The 20581-nt window shown below is 44.8% G+C and overlaps 1 protein-coding gene across 1 annotated transcript; it reads right to left on the bottom strand.

Annotated features, from left to right (window-relative positions):
- Positions 1–1026: 1026 nt before the first annotated feature.
- On the bottom strand, positions 1027–16191 carry LOC112231132 (myelin-associated glycoprotein). The gene is given in 14 exon segments (XM_024397709.2): positions 1027–1210; positions 1213–1314; positions 2033–2086; positions 2463–2565; positions 3164–3263; positions 3553–3855; positions 3998–4258; positions 6118–6375; positions 6661–6957; positions 7231–7599; positions 8187–8262; positions 8535–8680; positions 9758–9892; positions 16039–16191. Coding segments are annotated over 11 exon segments (1950 nt in total). The 5' UTR covers positions 8233–8262; positions 8535–8680; positions 9758–9892; positions 16039–16191; the 3' UTR covers positions 1027–1153.
- Positions 16192–20581: the final 4390 nt, after the last annotated feature.

Raw genomic sequence — 20581 nt, 5'->3', positions numbered from 1 at the left:
TCCAAAAATACTATAATTAAATCATGGGCAACGGCATAAACAGAACATTCTGTGTTAGCCCGGCACAGTTCCCGAAGAGCAAACCACAACTCAACCAGTGCTTATAATGCATCAGAACTAAAAAATCAGCCCACTTCTTGGACGAACAGAACCTTGTGTTCAAGGCTGGACAAACCTCTAAGAGTATCCATCTTCTGTCTTTATATAAAATCAAATAAATATTAATTTCTCATCATCATCAAAAGCCACTGAGTCACAGCACACATCACTATTGAACTATATGTGGGAACAGAATATGTGAGATGAAGATGACTGGCTTCAGTTGGATATATATCAGGCCTGACGTTTGTTGAACACTGGTCAGTGTTGACAACCACTGGATCAGGAAGAGAGAAGAGATCCTTCATTTCCTCCAGATCCAGGGTCAGAAATAGAGATAAGAAAATAAAAAGCACAAAATACACCCCTTTCCCGGACACTTCGACTGGCAGCGGACACAGTGGAGAAGGACTATAATGGACAGATCTAGATAGTTAGCCTGGTATCCAAGCTGATTGCGTTGCCTTTCACAGGAAAACTGGTGAGCGCAGCGTTCAATCTGGTTTAACCAGGCTAGCTATAAGTATGATATAGGGTGACATACTGAAGGGGAGACCCAGAAAATGTGTTACTGTGTCCCAAGCTTGATAGCAATGCCAACAATTAATGGTATAGAGATGGGAATAGCAACATTGAATCTAGATGATACAGTACAGTAACTAACACATTGTACCTGTTATGAGGACATTTTCTGACTATGACCAGTAGGGTAAGAGCTGGGAGACCGACAGCTGCTGATAATACAAAGATCTTTTTACATTGTCCACTGGGCCGTGTTCCGACCTTGCAAGTAGCTACCAGCAGTCCTGGGTGGCGAGATGTCACTGGGGCTCCCCCTGGAGGCTTGGGGGTCAACTAACGGGGACATCATTTGAGATGAGTCAGGGATGGGGGGAGACGATGGGGGATCTCGGTGTGATGGTGAAGGGTGGTGATGGTGTCCACGGGGGAGGGGGAAGACGTTTGAAGAGGGGGTGAATGACGTGAGGAAGGGGGCGACAACATGGCTGCCACTGTGTCCCGCGGTGACGATGGGTCAGGGAAGGATCGCGATTCATTTGGCCTTGATCTCGGTGTAGTCGCTGCCGTCATCCCCCCTCCCTGAGGCCCCCCATCCCTGGAGCGCCCCCCCAGAAACTCCAGGGCGGCATAGTTCAGCTCTTGCCTCTCCAGTTCTGCCATAGAGCCCACAGGTTGATAATCCCCGTCTTCTCCCTGTTGAAGGTATGGAAAGAGAGAAGGCCCATTCAGACTCACAGGTTATACATGCGCAGTGCCACCAAAGCCATTGACACCTCAGAACATAGAGTGTATAAAGGAATAACATGACAGACATTGAAAGAGGAGAAAGGAGGGTTAGTGGTTATTGGTGAGCAGAGGCGTAAGACAAGGAGATTGAGGCGGTTTAGCATTTCCTGTTAGTATCGAGGCAGCCATGCAACAACAGCCGTGGAAATGAAAGGAGATACAGCGCATTGAAGCGGATCTCAGACAGCAGACGAATATGGGCCAGATCTGGTTGTTTGGTGACACATATAGTATAGCTCAGTTTTGGCACCACAATGCGTCATATGGCCCAGATATGGTCCGAATGTAGGAGCTGCGAACTGGGGGAGGGTTGGCACTTTGCTTATGGGCCATCTCTGGCTTGATTTAAGTGGCCCTAACAACATCCCATAGTTATTGGGCTACTTTTGGTCAGAAGGTGGACCACATCCACCTTGCCGGGCAAGGTCTGGACATTTCATGCTACAGATCCACTTCAGGACCATAACACCAAGTGGTTAACTCGGCCAAACGGTAAATCATAATATTTTAGAAAATGGCCGAATTTGGGCCATCGTATAATTTTGCTGTCTGGGGTGTGTGAGGGATGCTGTCTACCACTGAGACTTGGAGTTGGGGTTGGGGCGGGGTTGTTCAGGAACCTTACCGTGCTCTCCTCTAGAATGGAGTTAAACTTTGAGCCCAGAAGCTCTGTCTTAAGCTGTGCAAGAGTTAGAAAAGAGAAAAAGAGACAGAAGAACGCAGAGAAGCGATGAAGCAGAAAACAGTGGTCTGGAAAGGCTTTGGTCGCAGCTACCCCAGTGGTACTGGGACTGATAGCTATAGTGGTACTGGGATTCTCCGGCTAGGCCAGTAGTTGGCTGGAGAAGTTTACATGTTCTCTTTAACATGAGAAGTTTTATGAGTATTTATGAGTATCTCCACGGAATTAACCTTACTGTACATCAAAAATGGGACATGATTTGAACGAGTATAGTATCAGTATCAGCAACGGGTAAGCTATCATGTTCCCGTCTAAGACAGATCTGAGAATGGTCATTATCTCCATTATTGTCATCATCATCAACATGTCTCACCACTTTCTTCCTCAAACATTGTTTGTCCTTCTTGACTGTGCTGTAGTACAATGCTGGGTTCTCCAGTTTAGAGACCAGGTCCTGCCCAGGGTTTCCATTCTCTCTGGGGGGTGGAGTCACAAGATCAGACTCGGTCTCATGGCCACTAACTAACTCAGGGTGACACTCCAAGCCTGGGCATCCATTTTAAAACAAGGGCCTGTTTCCCCACATAGTTAATGATCTACAGGCCTATGGTTCATGGTTGTGGTCGACGTTCATGGTTGTGGTTATTGTTTCATGGGTTTAGTTGCGGTTGAGCTGACACCCTCTCTTAGAGCGACTTCCTGTAAAAGCTTTTGTCTGAATGTGATGTATAGCTATAATGCTGAAGCACCTTAGTTAAGTAGGCTACCATGGCTGTATTTTTAGCATAGCAGGTCAAGGGTACAAAGCAGTATCAAAGCAGGGAATTGAGCCTGCAAACTATAGGCTACGGTTAGTCTGGCTTGCTAACCCGCTAACTCGCTCTGGCGTTAGCATAATTAATGACCATGATTCTCACGTGCGTCCATCGATCAATCATTCGCTCATGAATACACAGAGGTGTTTTAGAATGGATGGCTAGGCTGAAGTGTTTCCTTATCGTCAATTCAAACAGGAAATGACTACCTGTAACTCGCATCGACCCCTGTCACAGTTAGCGAAGGGTGGATACTCACTTCTTGTTGTTATGGCCCACATATCTCACTGCTGCGATGATGAAGGCGATGACAGCCACTCCACCGATGGTGCCAACGATCACTGCCATCATGTACTTCTCTAACGTCAGACAAGAACATCATATTGAAGACAGTGTAGAAACAGAAAATACTGTTTAACTAGGTCATGGTACTACAACTGATTTACTTCGAGATAATGCCATTTCAATATCAAGCCAATGGGGTAGCCAGTTGGTGGTCTTACTTATACAGTCAATCTACATATCATATAAAGGTGCTACACATCTCATTTCAATTCAATCTCTCATGTATGCTTGGCTATACAATTGTTTGCCTTTTAATGGTATGCAGTTCTGTGTTTAACCATGAACCTGAACTTGTGTACTCACTCTCCTGCTGTAGCTCCAGATGAAAGCTCTCCGACCCGTACATGTTGCTAATGCTGCAGTGCACATTGACAGCACTGTTGCCCAGGCGCTCGCCCTTCTCCCGTAGTTTGATCATGCCCGTGGACGTGTGGCCGTCCGTGTGCGTGTAGTAGTTGTAGCGGCCGTCCGTGTCGTTGACGGTGATGTTCTTGTCGGGGAGGTAGAACTCGATGATTGGCTCAGGATTACCCGTAGCCATGCAAACACACTGGACTCCCTCCCTCACCACTGTGCACTTGGACTCGTCCAGAAGGACTGGGGCGTCTGAAGAGAGGGTGGAGGTAGGGCTATGACTGACATGTAGAGTGGGATGGGATGGTGTAGCGTAGTGTAATGTAGTGTGGTACAATACGGTGTGATATGATACCATATGTTATGATACAACATGGCATGATGACCCACTCACATTCCACAGTGATGTTGAGGGAGCTGCTGGCTCGTCCGTGTTCGTTCTCTGCCAGGCAGCGGTACTGTCCGTCTCCCTGAGGGTTGAGCTTCAGAAGCTCCAGCACAGACACCTCCGCGGCCGTGATGGTGCCCACCAGCTCCCCGTCCTTCAGCCAGGTGAGGGTGGGCGTGGGATTGCCTTGTGTGCTACATTGCAGGGAGATGGAGGAACCTTCCAAAATGGTCAGGGAGCCATTTACCACTGGCTCACTGGGAGGGTCTGCAAGGAGTATAGAGAGGTGATGAAAAGTAGAGTTAAATGAGGAGAAAGAAAGGAGTTTAACAAAGGAGTCAGTTACAGAGGATGAAATGGTGTGCTGTGTATCAACAAGAGCAGGAAGCTATGGGCCAGGTTTATCACATAACTAATACATTGTTATATATATTGCGCGTTACTACTTCACAGAAGACACATTTGAACATTTTTTTATTTTTTTTTATTCATAAAAATAAGTTTTGGGGCAGAAATGCCTTCTGGATTATGTGCACTTTCATGTGCCTTAATATCAAACTTGTATGCCATCTGTAAATGTGAATATAATTGTTAAATTACGAGCCTAGTTGGTTTAGCCACGGAAAAAGAGGGAACCTTCCCACTAGCCATGATTGGCTGAGATAATGGATGGGCTGGACAGGCTGAGATAATGGATGGGCTGGACATGCCGAGAGATGAGTTCGGACTGGTCTGCCATGTATGCTTCTGTCTATAATGAGTTGCTCAGTATGTCTAGGTCATCCTTTCTAACACAGATTTTTCTGAAAGATAGTTCTCCACTTTCTGGAGGACCGAGTTTTGAAATCAGTGGAATTCCCTGTGGAAGCAGAGCATGATAGCTAAGGAGATGGAGAAAATGTAAGCGTTTTATAGCAAATGTGGAGGGAGTCAAAAAGAAAACACGGAAGTCTGCTGTATAAAACACCTGTCTCCGGATTACATCTTCATAATTAAGGGCAACCATGTAATCCGTGACAGAGGGAGAAGCGTTCATCCATGTACTGTAAGAGAGTATAGCTAGCTACATTTTCAGATACTATACATTTCTAATTTTGTCAGAAAGTCATTTTCATTGCAAGTTAAAGCGTACCGTTAGCTAGCTAGTTAACGTTAGCTGGCTGGCTCGCTAGCAAATATTACGTGTAGGATCTGTGTAGTAATATTATTCGTATCGCAGAGCCATTTGCTAGTAAAGCTACCTGTAGATTCATGCAGGGTACTAATGCTATGAGTTGGGATAATGGTTCATTGTTTAGCCAGATAGCTAGTTATCTACATGTCTAAACAAAAGACTCCACTATGCAATTAGCCATTTCACTGTACAGTTTACACCTTCTGTATCCTGTGCATGTGACAAATAAACTTTGATTTTATTTGTTATAGTGTGTGTTTACCAGAGACTGTAATGTGAAGAACAGCATGACCTGCCCCAAAATCAAATTAGGATATAACGTTAGGCCAACGAGACAGTGTCCAAGTTAAAAAATGAAACCATAAGCTATTTTCTGTAATTAGCGAACCATTAACATGTAAATAATAATCTTGTTGTGAGTTTATTTTCCTGTAATAATTAACTGTATACAGACATGTTGATAGAAGTAGTATAAACCAGCCTATAGTCTTAAAATCTTTGGTTGTTTAGTACATGACCATACTCACTGTTTAGCACATGGCCTCACATGTGAATCCTTACAGAGATGGGTGAGGCTATGTCTTAAGAGGGTGTGAACAATGCTGAATGGGTGTAGACAAAGAAGAGCTCTCCAGTAGGTCTACCAAAACATTCAAGTGCCATTTTCTTAAAAGTGGGGTTACAAGTTAATCAACTTTCAAAGCATAATTAGTTTGACATTGTTCCTCAACTTTAATGTTTGATATACCATTTTCTAGTCTCTACTTTTATCCAATGTAAAAAAAACACTGTTTCAAATTTGACTAAATAAGACCGACTCGAACCGGTCGGTCACATATGCAAGTGACAGAAACTAAAATGTCAGCTTGGTTGACATACTGTATAACTACAATGATTAAATGTAACTATTTTTGATTATTCCACAAACACCATGTTGCACAATGACACTCACACAAGACGGCCAGATACATGGACGTGTTCATGACGCCGTAGCCGTTATCCCCCACACAGGTGTAGATACCCTCCTGAGAGGGGGTTAAGTCCTCCAGGGAGAGCGAGGCATTGGAGGCTCTGTCCCACAGCAGCTGCTGGTCCCCAAATAGCCAGGAGATCCTGGGAGGAGGGTTACTGTCCACCTCGCAGTGCAGCGTTACCGAGCTGCCCTCCATCACCTCCGCGGACACGTTCACCCACACTGAGCGAGGGGCATCTGGGGTGAAAGGAAGGGGAAGGTGGGGTTAGACTTGTAAAAGTGACAAGTGTATAACCTGGTTAAACCAGACCCAACACTGCGCTCATCATTGTTTCAAAGAAAAACAAAGATGAAACGTAAAAAAACAGGTTCTGGATGCCAGGCTAACATACCCAATGCGTACCATGTCGCAATCATGCAATACATTGCTAAATCAAGTTGTTATCCTTCTGCTGTAGATGGAGAATAATGGGTGACTGTCGATATTGACAATGGTTCTGCAACGGTCAGTTGGTCACTTACACTTGACGTCCAGAGAGATGAGTCTCTCGTAGACCAGGGTGGTGTTGGGGTAGGAGACCCTGCAGCCCAGCAGCTGACCGTTGTGCATGGGCCTGGGGGTGAAGGTGAGCGTGCTGGACAGCACGGCTGTGTTGCTCTCTGCCACGTAGTCTGAGGTATACTCAGGTTCAGGCAGGTAGTCTGTGTACATCCATTGGATCTCTGGGCTATTCTCTGGACAGTTGTCTGGAGCATAGCAGGTCAACTCCAGATTCTCGTCAGCGACTATCTCCTCGGGGATGTCAATGTTCGGCTGGTCTGGGGGACAGAGAGGACATAAGTGAACAAGTGAAAATTCACCAATTCACAATATTTACCTATTCTCGTTAAAACTACAATAATTATAATCACAGATAGTGCAATCCTAGCCTGGTCCCAGATCTATTTTTGCTTGCCATCTCCTACTGTCAGTGTCCACAGTAGTTGACAAGACAGCACAACATATATGGTACCAGGCTAGGGCAAACCAGCCCATAAATGTGGCACATTCAATTATAAAAATGGCCTCTCAGGGTCTCTCAGCAGGCTTACCCAGCACCTTGAGCTCAGAGAAGTCTGGGTAGGTGTAGATGTTGGCACCGCCCAGGTCGGCACGGAAGTAGTACCTCCCTGAGTGCTCTGTACCAATATTACTGATGAGCAGAGTGCAGTTCCTCTGGTGCAGGTCCCCGATGAGCTTGGTACGCCCTTGGTAACTTTCATGTACGATTTCTGTGCGCGTCTTGAACACCACAGGTGGGAACAGCTGGGGGTAGGGCTGGCCAAAGTACCAGATTCCGTGGATGCCGTAGTGCAGACGGATACCGGACGGGTACATGAATGTGCAGGGGATGACCACGCAGGAGTTGGTCATGGCTGAGATGTCCCTGGGTATCCATACGTTCCACTGGCCACTGACATCTGAGGGAGGGAAGGAGGGATATGGGACTAAGATTGGAAATGGGAATATTGAGAGCGAAACTGTATACTATATTAATGAACAATAACTCTACAATACATCCAGAGTTTCAAATGGAATCACTGAGAAAAGATGAACAGAGAGACAAAGAGAGAGAACAGAGAATGATATCATGATGTTATCCCTGCTTGAGCCGGTAAGAGCAGAGACCCTATGTGGAGGAAGCATATGTCTCACTCTCACCACTGGCACCACTGTTTAAGTGAGAGGGACTAGGTTGAACCAAGATGGACGCCAGCCAGCCATCACAAAGCACTGGAACAGTAGGCTGATTCCCTGCTGCCATGTGTGCCAGTTGGACCCTGTGACAATGCTGTACCCTTTTGTTTTAGTGTTGTTTGCTGTAAGTTTGACACACTCTAAAAAGTCAACTGTCAATCAGTTTCACATTGCAATTGCATATCTAGATTACTGGATTTCTTAGCATTACATCTGTAGTCTTCAAGGGAATTTACAGTCTTAGTTATTGTGATGTAATCGAGTAGTTATTCACACTGACAAGAGGGAATGAGAAACATACAAGTTTTACCTTTGACGATTAGCAACAGCGGCAGAAGCAGCTCCAAACACCACATGGTGTCTATTTAACCCTGAACCAGAGGCCTCTGCAACAGACAACGGACCTCAATTACACATCTGCAACTTCACACTTTACCATTCTGTTCTGGACCAATGGAGCCCAATGCTATGTGATATATATTGAATATAATATTATAGTGACATATAAGTATGTGGTGACATATAGCTGCAATGGTTAAATGTCTTTTTTTGTTTGTTTACATATTCTTACGAGCCTATGTCGCTTTTATCTCAGGTAACAATGACATATGTCAACATAATTGTGTGTAAAAAGACAGTAGACATTACTGACTATTACCTTGAATTGCTTAATGGGCGAAAAGTAGCCAAGACAGAAAATATCTGATTCCTCAGCTTAGTGGTCGCAGTAGTAGTAGTAGTAATGTTCACTAGAGGGTGCCCAATCACACCCAGACACCTCAACAGCCCTCTCCCTTAACTTCTCTGTAAAAAAATTAATTAAAATTAAAACACACAAGTGACATCAGCATCAGGCGATGACATCAGCCCTGCTGCCTTAGATGGACAGCAGGCTCTTCACTGGCACTGGCACATAGACATGGTGACGCACACTCTCTCTCTCAGACGGCACCTGTTTGGCCGCGCCGTAGTGGGAGTGCTAGTAGAGTCACTAATTAGGCTATTCATACGTAAGTCCCAGGTCTTCGACGGACAGTCACTGTTGGGACCTGTTCAGAACCATGACTCACTACCCTAGTCCCTAGGCCCTTATCCGTTACATTACATCATGGCATCAACCATCATCATTTGGTCCGTTGGTTGTTTGGACCCTTTACTCTGTATCTACCAGTCTGTGTCTCCCCCTGCATGTCATCCATGATGCTATGGAGGCAATGACTTGTCTTTGGCCCCCCTCCGAGCAGCCGGTGGCTGCAGATGGTGGGCCTAAGAGTGGATTGTGTTGGAGAGCTTCATGATTAACACATCACTACGTCCCCAGACAGTCTATAGGCTGATAAGCTGTGTTCCTACGGAAAATAAGGGCAAATTCTGTTGGTTTTAGGCAGTTTGGCAACAACCGCGAGAGGTTATTCTGGGCTGAGGCACACGGACATCCCATTCTCAAACATGAGATTGTACGCACACAAACAGCATGCTCGTGCGCATTTCCAAACTGTGTCGTAACACTTATACACACAGACATACACATTTAAAATCCAAAGTAAAAAATACGGTCCACATACAGATCACTTATAAAGTTGACTTGGACCCCTTCAAACCAAACCATGAAGCTCTAGGTCAGGGCAATCATAGCCAATGCCAGTAATATTTCTTAAACATTGCGTCAAGCTGTACCGTCAAGCTGTACCATCTGCATTAGACAAAACCCCAAGAGAAGGGACTGTGTCTGAGCTGAGAGTCAAATGCATCAGCAATGGCGGGATGAACAGAATAGCCCGGAGAGCAGGGCACTGACACCACCAGCAACAACAACGAGAGCCATTGATTGACAGACAAACGGCCAGCACAGAGACCAGCCACAGACCACTTGCCTCATACCAGCTTCAGCACCAGGCTCCGGCTCCCTTTCGGTTCCTCCCCTCGGTTCTGTTGGTTCTACGTTCTCCCCGGGCGTGTAGTTCCCTTGTGTATCTCCGCAGGTTGTAAAATCCTGTCTGCCGGGTTCTATGGATTCTAGGACAGGGGATGGGGAGAGAAAGAGGGACAGAGGCAGAAAGAGAGAGAGAGGGAAAGAGGGAAAGAGAGCGACTGTGTGAGCTGCAGGCTGTGGTGAATGTGTGTGGTGGGTAGTTTGGAATATGAATTCAAACATTTCTCTGCCTTTTCCTAGACCCACTCCACACATTCCTGTCCTCTACCGCCCTCTCTGCTGTGGCCAGTCTGTCTCAGACCATGGACCAGGCCTTTGACTCTCACAACCAGGTCAAAGTAACCCTGCTAGCATTAGATAACTTCCCCGCTAGAACCTATTGTATCCACAACGAGCCAGTGACCTCAGGGTGAAGTTGAGTCATAATATCACTATGACTAGTGACTATGACGAGAGGAGCATGGCTGGGTGTATACCAATACAGATGAGAATATTCTCAATTTCCAAACAGTTCCATTGGAATCATACATCCCCCTCAGCTAGAGGCTTTAGTTATTGTACGGTGCCCTCGTTGACTACCGTTTGCAGCCAAAATGAGTAAAAAAACTTTTTTTAAAACTAAGCCAAAAGATGCTAACCATGGGATTTTGATCTAGAAATGAACAACGACGGTTCTTTTTTTATTACTAAAAAATAAGTATATTGGTGTTGTAAAATGTTTTGGGAATTCCCTTGGACACACGACACACACCAAATATTTTCCCACATAAGGTATGTTTGTGGATGTGGGATGACAACAGGGTCCAGCAAGCAACTAGGAGGACCCCCTACTTTACATATCAACGCAACAAAGAATACTTCTATTTCATAGTGGAGCGGTTGTTACAGTTTAAGTGGCGTGAGTCACTGTATCCAAGAGCCATTAAGCCATAGGCCAAATGATGACATCCACCAAGCCATGGATGTTTTCAAGGGAATCCCAACACAAACACAATTGAGGATGGGCTAAGTAGGCCTGGGTGGGGGAGGTTGGTAGAGTCAGAGTGAATACCTCATTCACAGACTGGAGCCTGTACAGACGAATGTGCAGCATGCCACAGACCCCTACACACACGCGCAGCACATGGCGTGCCAACACACTACGCACAGTGGCCCTTACGGCGCCACGAGAGCTATGTGACCTTCCTCCCTGCCCCCTCCTCTCTCCTCCCCCCATCCTCCTCCACTCTCTGTTGTTCCGTTGGGACAAAGCAGTGTTTCCCTGCGCCATGGTAATTTTTTGTTTGTGCCTGTGCCTGTGCGTGTGCCTGTGTGTGTATGTACGTGTGTGTGTCCACATGGGGAGGGTTCCTCCTAAGAGCTGAGAGTGTATGCATGCTCATCTGCTAATCTGACCACTATCGCACTGTCATTGTTAGCACTGTTGGCACAGCAACATTTCCAAACTACTATACTTTAGTTAATGGTATTGAGACAAAAATAACACGTTGATGAAATCATTTTATAAAGTTTTTTCTTATTCATGATTGTCGGGTTCTGTGTGTTATACAGTTATAACAACATTACACTGCTACAGGTCACAGTTCTATATTGTGATACACACTGTAGTTGAAATGTACAGCGTAAGCAATGACCTTAGTGTGGACTTTCACTCTAGAAACATTCACATTGTATAAATGACTGCAACACAAATTCCCCTTTAGGAGTCTATGGGAGAATCTCAATTGGCTTTGCTCGCCTCCTGCATCCTCTCCTCTGTCCAGGGAATCTGGAAACAAATGTCCTTGTATGAAATGAGACTCTCCTTCTCCACTCAAGCATCAGCAGGCAAATTACGTTTCTAGAGGTGGAATCCCAAAATAAATGTGTAAAGTGATAAAAAACAAACAAATGTAGCTAGTTGTGCAAGACGTTTCAATGGTAAAATAATAAGTAGTGTATCGTTTTTAAATGTGTGCATGATTTTCTCATTCAAGAAAACAACAGCTGATTCAAAGGGGGTGTGGCCTAACGGCGCTAGCCGCCGCTAGGATGCTCTTGTGGACACTCCTTCGTTCGCCAACTAACGAATTGACACTGTCCTCAACCTCTCGACCACTTATCGATTTCCGGGTCACAGAGGAGAGGAGGACGGGGGAGTCGAGGAGAGAACGTACTTTTGCTCAATTGAGAATCTCCCTAGGCGTACACTCGATCACTCCTCCTGTTCTTTATAACGTTTCACATAGCCTGTGGGGGCTGGATTATCCCAGCGCCAACACAGGGAGTTAATAGACAGAATAATCACAGGCATCCTTATACCTATAATTTCATTCTATCAATTATTATTCAAAGATAAAATCACAGTGTACACTGTGCATATGCCCTAGTGTAGGCTATTTCCATGACGAATAGTGCAACAATGAGACTATCGACACAGAATCAGTAAGGGCAGAAACAGGCCATGACACCTTGCCATATTACCATGACTCACATTCCAAATGATCAACCAACAACAAATGGCCCCACTGTCCTCAAGAGAATGAGCCAGCTTAGCCAAGATAATTTGTATTCTTAATATCATATACTTTATGTATGTGAAGCTCGCTGGTGGCTCATAGGAATAAAGGAAACACTGTACGCGGAACACTGCCCATTGTGAGGCAGAAACTGGAGGAATTCTCCGGAACAGGCCAGCTCACAGCTTGCATTGCTGTTTGCCTGTGACGAGCGCTGGTCCACAAGCTCTGGCCCCCACTAAAATACTCCAAGGAGTAGATGGTCTTAAAGCCCTTTCTCCCCTCCCACACACACAGCACTCGGAGCTGCCTGTGAGAAGCCCACCCCTCCACAATCACTCCATATGACACATTCTGTGTGAGGTAGAGTGCTGCTTATAAGGCCACAATTACAAACGGTAAATTGATGACAAAATGCAGGTGTGACATGTACAGTGCCTGTACAGTTCCTACGTGTGCATGTACAGTAACAGTCAAAAGTTTGGACACACCTGCTCATTCAAGGTTTTGCTATTTTCTACTTTGTAGAATAATAGTGAAGAAATCAAAACTATGAAATAACACATATGGAATCATGTAGTAACCAAAAAAGTGTTAAACAAATCTAAATATATTTTGTTTTGAGATTCTTCAAATAGCCACCCTTTGCCTTGATGACAGCTTTGCACACTCTTGGCATTCTCTCAACCAGCTTCATGAATGCATGTCAATTAACATGTGTGCCTTCTTAAAAGTTCATTTGTGGAATTTCTTTCCTTCTTAACGCGTTTGAGACAATCAGTTGTTTTGTGACAAGGTAGAGGTGGTATACAAAAGATATCCCTATTTGGTAAAATACCAAGTCCATATTATGGCAAGAACAGCTCAAATAAGCAAAGAGGTCAGTCATTCTGGAAAATTTCAAGAACTTAAAAAGTTTCTTCAAGTGCAGTCGCAAAAACCATCAAGTGCTATGATGAAACTGGCTCTCATGAGGACCACCACTCAGAAATTGCAGCCCAAATAAATGCTTCACAGAGTTCAAGTACCAGACACATCTCAACATCAACTGTTCAGAGGAGACTGAGTGAATCAGGCCTTCATGGTTGAATTTCTGCAAAGAAACCACTACTAAAGGACACCAACAAGAAGAAGAGACTTGCTTGGGACAAGAAACACTTGCAATGGACATTAGAAAATATGTCCTTTGTTCTGATGAGTCCAAAATTGAGATTTTTGGTTCCAACTTCCGTGCCTTTGTGAGACGCAGAGTAGGTGGGGGTGCTTTGCTGGTGACACTTTCTGTGATTTCTTTAGAATTCAAGGCACACTTAACCAGCATGGCTACCACAGTATTCTGCAGTGATATGCCATCCCATCTGGTTTGCGCTTAGTGGGGCTATCATTTGTTTTTCAACAGGACAATGACCCAAAACACACCTCCAGGCTGTGTAAGGGCTATTTGACCATGGAGAGTAATGGAGTGCTGCATCAGATGACCTGGCCTCCACAATTACCCGACCTCAACCCACTGGAGATGGTTTGGGATTAGTTGGACCGCAGAGTGAAGGAAAAGCAGCCAAGCTGGTTGAGAGAATGCCAAGAGTATGCAAGGCTGTCATCAAGGCAAACGGTGGCTAATTTGAAGAAGAATCTCACATTTGTTTGGTTACTACATGATTCCATATGTGTTATTTCATAGTGTTGATGTCTTCACTATTATTCTACAATGTAGAAAATAGTAAAAAATAGACAAAAACCCTTGAATGAGTAGGTGTGTCCAAACTTTGGACTGGTACTGTATGTGTGATTCCAGGCATTTATTTTCTGAGTACATTTGTGTGTGTGTATGCACTTGCATGCATTCAAGAGTGTATTTGTGTGGGTCTATCCTAATGTGTGTATCCTCTACCTGGCAGCCGTGTGTCTCTGGACCAGTATCCAGTACAGTGCCTCCCAATGCAGTCCCAGCACAGTGGACAGATGGTGAACCACAGGCCTCCTCTCTCTCTCTTCCACCCTGCCTAGTAGGGGGCGGCAAACAGAGCAGTCACCTGCATAGCCCTAAAGGCAGGAGGCCAAGACCTACAGCAGAAAGATTTGTATTGCGATTTTCAATCCTCCCACAAACCTCCTCAATGTCCGAATCCCTTGCCTTCGCATAACCTTCTATGCTGGCATTATTTCCTTTTGTACCACATATAGATTGAAGGTGTGTGTTGGTTTATTCCTCCCTATAAAGTACTTTCGCATCAGTGGTCACGCAGGAGAAGAGCCAGAGAAAGGAACCTATTTCTTAAGACTATTTAGCCACAAAGGTTCACATGAAGAAATACATCTCTTAATATAGTTTCTGTAAAAAGCTTTTGTATGTGTTCAGCACACAAGGACATTATGGCACAATAAGCTCAAAACAGTCCGTCCGAATTTGGATTTGGAATCTTCATTTACTGTAGTATCTGCTTTCAGAATTCTAAATAATTGTGGTGAGACACTGGCAAAAGCAGGAACTGTTCATTTCTCTGTAGTACTCGGAGGAAAATCTGTCCTGTGATTATTGCATGGCTTTCACTAGCCCCCACGCACGCACGCACGCACGCACGCACGCACACACACACACACACACACACACACACAATACTCAATCACAAGATCACTCACTTGCTCATTTGCCACTTCACTTACACACTCACATTAGAATCACGTTGAATGTATTTTATATTTTTGTTTACTGCAAATGAAAATCAAGAAGAGAAGCATTCTCGTTTTACCAATTTCGCGTCATGCCGCTGAGTATTAAATGAAAAACAACTGAAATCCAATACATTTGCTATATCACTGTATTATTGAGGACACATTGAACCCTTATACAGACACTGCTCCTCATACCTTCAATATCACTGTAGAAACAGCAAGAGTCGTTCAGGTGTAACAACTCATCCAAAGTCAACACCTAGACCAGTGGTTCCCAAACGTTTATGAACAGCGGCACACCTTGATGGGATAAACATTTCGGCAGAACACCTAACATTAACCTATTAACGTATAATGTATTAATGCATAGTTCCTTACTCATTATGATTCATTTGAGTGTAGGCTACCCCTTTAAGAGCATCCAGAATTCCACGCCCCCCCCCCAAAAAAAATAACAAATGTGCTCAGGTAGTTTTGAACGGTTTGAGCTAGAGAGGAGCGGTTTTCTGCATTGTAAAGGTTCATCCACGGACACAAAGCCATGATCGGTTTGTTTCTATGGCAGAGGCTGTGGTACAGCTTAGCCTAATCAGACTTGCCTGTGCTAATGGTTCTCGTAGGCAAAGTAAAATTATACAAATGACTTTGCTCTTGATGCCAGCCTGAGCGTATTGGACTTGAAAAACAACGGTACAGATAGAACCATGTGCCAATGTCAATATATTATTAATGTATTGTCAATGTTTTATCTGAGCGCACTGGTGCTCCCAAGTCAAAATTCCATGTGCATTCCACAGGTCAGGTCACCTTTATAAGTAAGGGATCAAAACAATTCAGCACACCGGTTGAAAACCACTGACCTAGACATCTCTAACAAAATGTACGACACACAGAGAGGCCAAAAAGCACTGAGCAACCAAGTCAATAGCCTCCATCAATTGAAGTAAATAATAAATCTTGGCCATAAAACCAACTAACTCCATGGATCAACTGACTCCGACTATCTCCATGGACCAATTAACTCCATGAAAAGGATATTGTCCAGAGCTTTTACTCACCTGTGCAGTCAGGTGAGTGTCGCAGGCGTTTCTCTCCCTCTCTTGGGCTTCTAGCCTCAGCGCCAACAAGCCTGTCCCCAACAACAAGCACACGTACTACTATAAGCTAACCGTCACGCCACCACTCGCGCTGCCATGAAGAGACCTCTCGCTCCTCTCTGTACCATGCCCCATCAAGAGGGGGGGGGGGGGTAAACTGCCCACCCTCCTCCTCTCCCATATGGAAATCAGTCTCCTCAGTGTACCAGCATTGTTCAGTGCCTTTGCCTCGAGGCCCAGCCATTCATAAATGCACACCCCGCACCGCCCTGGCCACAATGACCTCCACTGTTCCCACTCATCCCAACAGACGTGGGTGAGGCTTTGAGCTCCAAGACCCTTTCCATCCAACACGGCCATTCGTTTAACATTGGATGGGTCCGAGCATATTCGTTTGTTTTGGATTGATGGAGTGCCACATCCTTGTTTGAGGTCACTACTACGCCAAAGGGGAATGGGAGAGGGGACGGGGAGAAGGGGGACAAACAGGGTAAAGAGATGGGAATTAAAATAACAATGTCATTGTATGGAAATGTTAGTTGTTGTGTGGTAGAAGACCTCTCAGAGGCTAATACAGTATATGCCACTCATGTCCATATGTAATCTATAGACCGATTTCAACTATAGCTACAGTACCTGTAGCTGCCACCTAACCTGGCCAAAAGAGGGCTTGACCGATACATTTTCCACCACAATCTTCTAAACGGCTGGATATTGAGAATAATGAAAGTCACTAAACTTGACCATACTGAACTGGTGTTTGAGGGCACAATGAGGAGCATGTGACCTCAAATCAAATCACTTCCTGCATGACCAGCTCATAAACCATGGACGCATGGTCAAAAACTCCCTTACAGGTCTCAAGGGGCCCTATCCTTCCCTCCAGCCCAATTTTCTATGACCTTGTCCAAGATTGAAGGTTGACAACTCAAATGTACTATATAAGAAGGAAGGGCAATATATTTACCGAGCAAAAATATAAACGCAACATGTAAAGTGTTGGTCCCATGTTCCATGAGCTGAAATAAAAGATTTGCCAAGACATTCCATCCACCTGACAGGTGTAGCATATCAATAATCTGATTAAACAGCATGATCATTACACAGGTGCACCTTGTGCTGGTGACAATAAAAGGCCACTCTAAAATGTGCGGTTTTGTCAGACAACACAATGCTACAGATGTCTCAAGTTTTGGGGGAGAGTGCAATTGGCATGTTGAATTTAATGTTCATTTCTCTACCATAAGTCACCTCCAACAACGTTTTAGAGAATTTGGAAGTATGTCCAACCGGCCTCACAACCTCAGACCACGTGTAACCTCGCTGGATTGTCTGAGACCAGCCACCCGGACAACTGAAGAAACTCAGCATTTACAGTATGTCTGTAATAAAGCCCTTTTGTGGGGAAAAACACAGGTCCTGGCTCCCCAGTGGGTGTACCTATGCCCTCCCAGGCCCACCCAAGGCTGCGCCCCTGCTAGACCTGTGTATTGTAGTTATTTAAATTGACTGATTTTCTTATATGAACTGTAACTCAGTTTTTTTTAAATGAAATTGTTGTATGTTGCGTTCATATTTTTGTTCAGTATATTTACAAACATTTATTTCATGACACAAACAATTATAACAATAACAATATTATGGATGATATGACCACTTAAATTAAGATATTGAACAAATCTATTGGGGCAAGTTCAGGTGGCACAGCCTCGATCTGAAAATGTTTGCTTCCATTTGGAGCCTTCTGAACATGACCCATTGACTAGTGACTGTAATTGCAGTATGAGAACATTCACATGTGTTTTTAGGGCCAGAGGAAAGGTCTAAATATGGTTAAATGCTGAAAACCAATGATATGCACATGGCATATGTCCATATCCAGATAATAATACTGCAATATTATTATGATATTGCGATATACACTGAGTGTATACAACATTAGGCACACCTTCGTAATATTGAGTTGCACACAGTTTTGCCTTCAGAACAGCCTCAATTTGTCCGGGAATGGACTCTACAAGGTGTCGAAAGCGTTCCACAGGGATGCTGGCCCATGTTGACCCCAATACCTCCCACAGTTGTGTCAAGTTGGCTGATGTCCTTTGGGTGGTGGGACCATTTTTGATACACACAAACTGTTGAGTGTGAAAAACCCAGCAGCGTTTCAGTTCTTGACACAAACCGGTGCGCCCGGCACCCTACTACCATACTCCATTCAAAAACACTGACGTTTTTGTCTTGGCCATTCACACTCTAAATGGCACACATACACAACTCAGTTGTCTCAAGGCTTAAAAATCCTTCTTTAAGGTTAACCTGTCTCCTCCCCTTCATCTATACTGGTTAAAGTGGATCTAACAATTGACATCAATAAGGGATCATAGCTTTCTCCTTGATTCACCTGGTCAGTCTATGTCATGGAGAGAGCAGGTGTTCCTAATGTTTTTCAGACTCAGTACACACTCTGTCCTGCTCAGGCCTTTATTAGAAAATAGAGCATGAAAACACAATGTTGAGGGGAGCTGCTCCCTGTGCCTCTTGACTTAACCTCTCTCCACCCAAGACTCCTCCACCCCCCCTCCTCCTCCGGACACAGTAGCCATTGTCTCCCAGATCCTGCTGGGAGAAAAGAACAGCACAGCTCGAGCCTGACACCGCACAACACTGGGAAGTCGATGTGCACAGATAATTGTCTTTTAATCACAACAATCCCCTTTTCTCTCTGCTCTCACTCCTCTCTCTCTCTCTCTCGTTGGATTTTTCTCTCTTCTGGTGGCATTAGCTAATTCGACCCATTGCCCTTCTTGTTCTACGATTTCTCACATTAGTCTTCCATTGTTTGGTCATGGCAGCATTCAAGTGAATCATGTTTCTTCTTCTGCTTCTTCTAGTTCACTGTCATCACCACCACCATCATCATCCACTACCATCGCCAAATACACACTTACTCACTTACTCTCTCTCTCTCTCACACACTCACACACACACGCACGCACGCACGCACGCACGCACGCACGCACGCACGCACGCACGCACTTACTCTCTCTCTCTCACACTCACACACTCACACACACACACACACACACGCACGCACGCACGCACACACACACACGCACGCACGCACTTACTCTCTCTCTCTCTCACACACACACACACACACACGCACGCACGCACGCGCACGCACGCACGCACACACTTACTCTCTCTCTCTCACACACACACACACACACACACACGCACGCACGCACGCACGCACACACTTACTCTCTCTCTCACGCGCACACACACACACACACACTTACTCTCACATACATGCACACACCATCCCCTATTTTTAGTGTATGATGTAGGCGTGTTTAGGGGATTTTGGGCTCTTGTTGGACAGAGATGGTCAGGCCAGAGTGAGAGGGTGAGAGAGCAGAGCACACACTGAGAAAGGATCCACACCTACCCATCCACCTTTGGTGGACAGGAGAGATGCATGGTTGTCATTTGTGACCTCCCAAGTGGAGCAGCAGTCTAGCGGTGCTCAAGGCGTCACTAAAGACCCGGGTTCGATCCCGGGCTGTATCACAGACGGCCGTGATCGTAAGTCCCATAGGGTGGCACACAATTAGCCCAGCGTCGTCCGGGTTAGGGGAGGGTTTGGCCTTGGGGGGGAGGGGGGGGCTATACAATTAGGCTGTCATTGTAAATAAGAATTGCCTAGTTAAAAAAAGGTTAAATAAAAGAAAATGTGAGTTATTGGTATGCTTAGAAACAGGGTGTCAGTAGAGAGACATCAATCAATCAATCAAATGTATTTATAAAGCCCTTTTTACATCAGCCGATGTCACAAAGTGCTATACAGAAACCCAGCCTAAAACCCCAAACAGCAAGCAATGAAGCACAGTGGCTAGGAAAAACTTCCTAGAAAGGCAGGATCCTAGGAAGAAACGTAGAGAGGAACCAGGCTCTGAAGGGTGGCCAGTCCTCTTCTGGCTGTGCCCGGGTGGAGATTATAACAGTACAACAGTCAAATACCTAAGCTCTTAGGGTACTACTCTCACTGATATATATATATATATATATTTTTTTTTTAAAGAACCGTAAACTCATTATTTTCTCTCTCATTGATTAACATTCATCATCATCATCTGATGATACTAGCTTGCTATCTTGGTTCATTCCAGACCTGGGTTCAAATACTATTTGAAATCAAGTACTTTATCTGGTGCTTTATTGAAGTTGCCTGGCTTAATGGATCAATAGAATAATCAAAACAATATAAACCCCATCTGGCACTTTATGCAGGCTAGAGCAAACTCTCAAAGTATTTGAAAGATTTCAAATAGTATTTAAACCCAGGTCTGGAACCTTCTGCTACATTCTACCATCATTGAAGTCTCATGACATTATGCTGACATAGAATGATAATGTTGTCATTACATCCATCTGTTCCAGCCATTGTTGGGTCCAAAGAAATCGGGCCACTATATTATTGAATGTGTCTGTCACTACTGGC

This window comes from Oncorhynchus tshawytscha, linkage group LG03, assembly GCF_018296145.1.
Source record: "Oncorhynchus tshawytscha isolate Ot180627B linkage group LG03, Otsh_v2.0, whole genome shotgun sequence".
Lineage (NCBI taxonomy): Eukaryota > Metazoa > Chordata > Actinopteri > Salmoniformes > Salmonidae > Oncorhynchus > Oncorhynchus tshawytscha.
The sequence above is the reverse complement of the archived record's forward strand: the minus strand, read 5'-3'. Positions and strand labels throughout refer to the sequence as shown.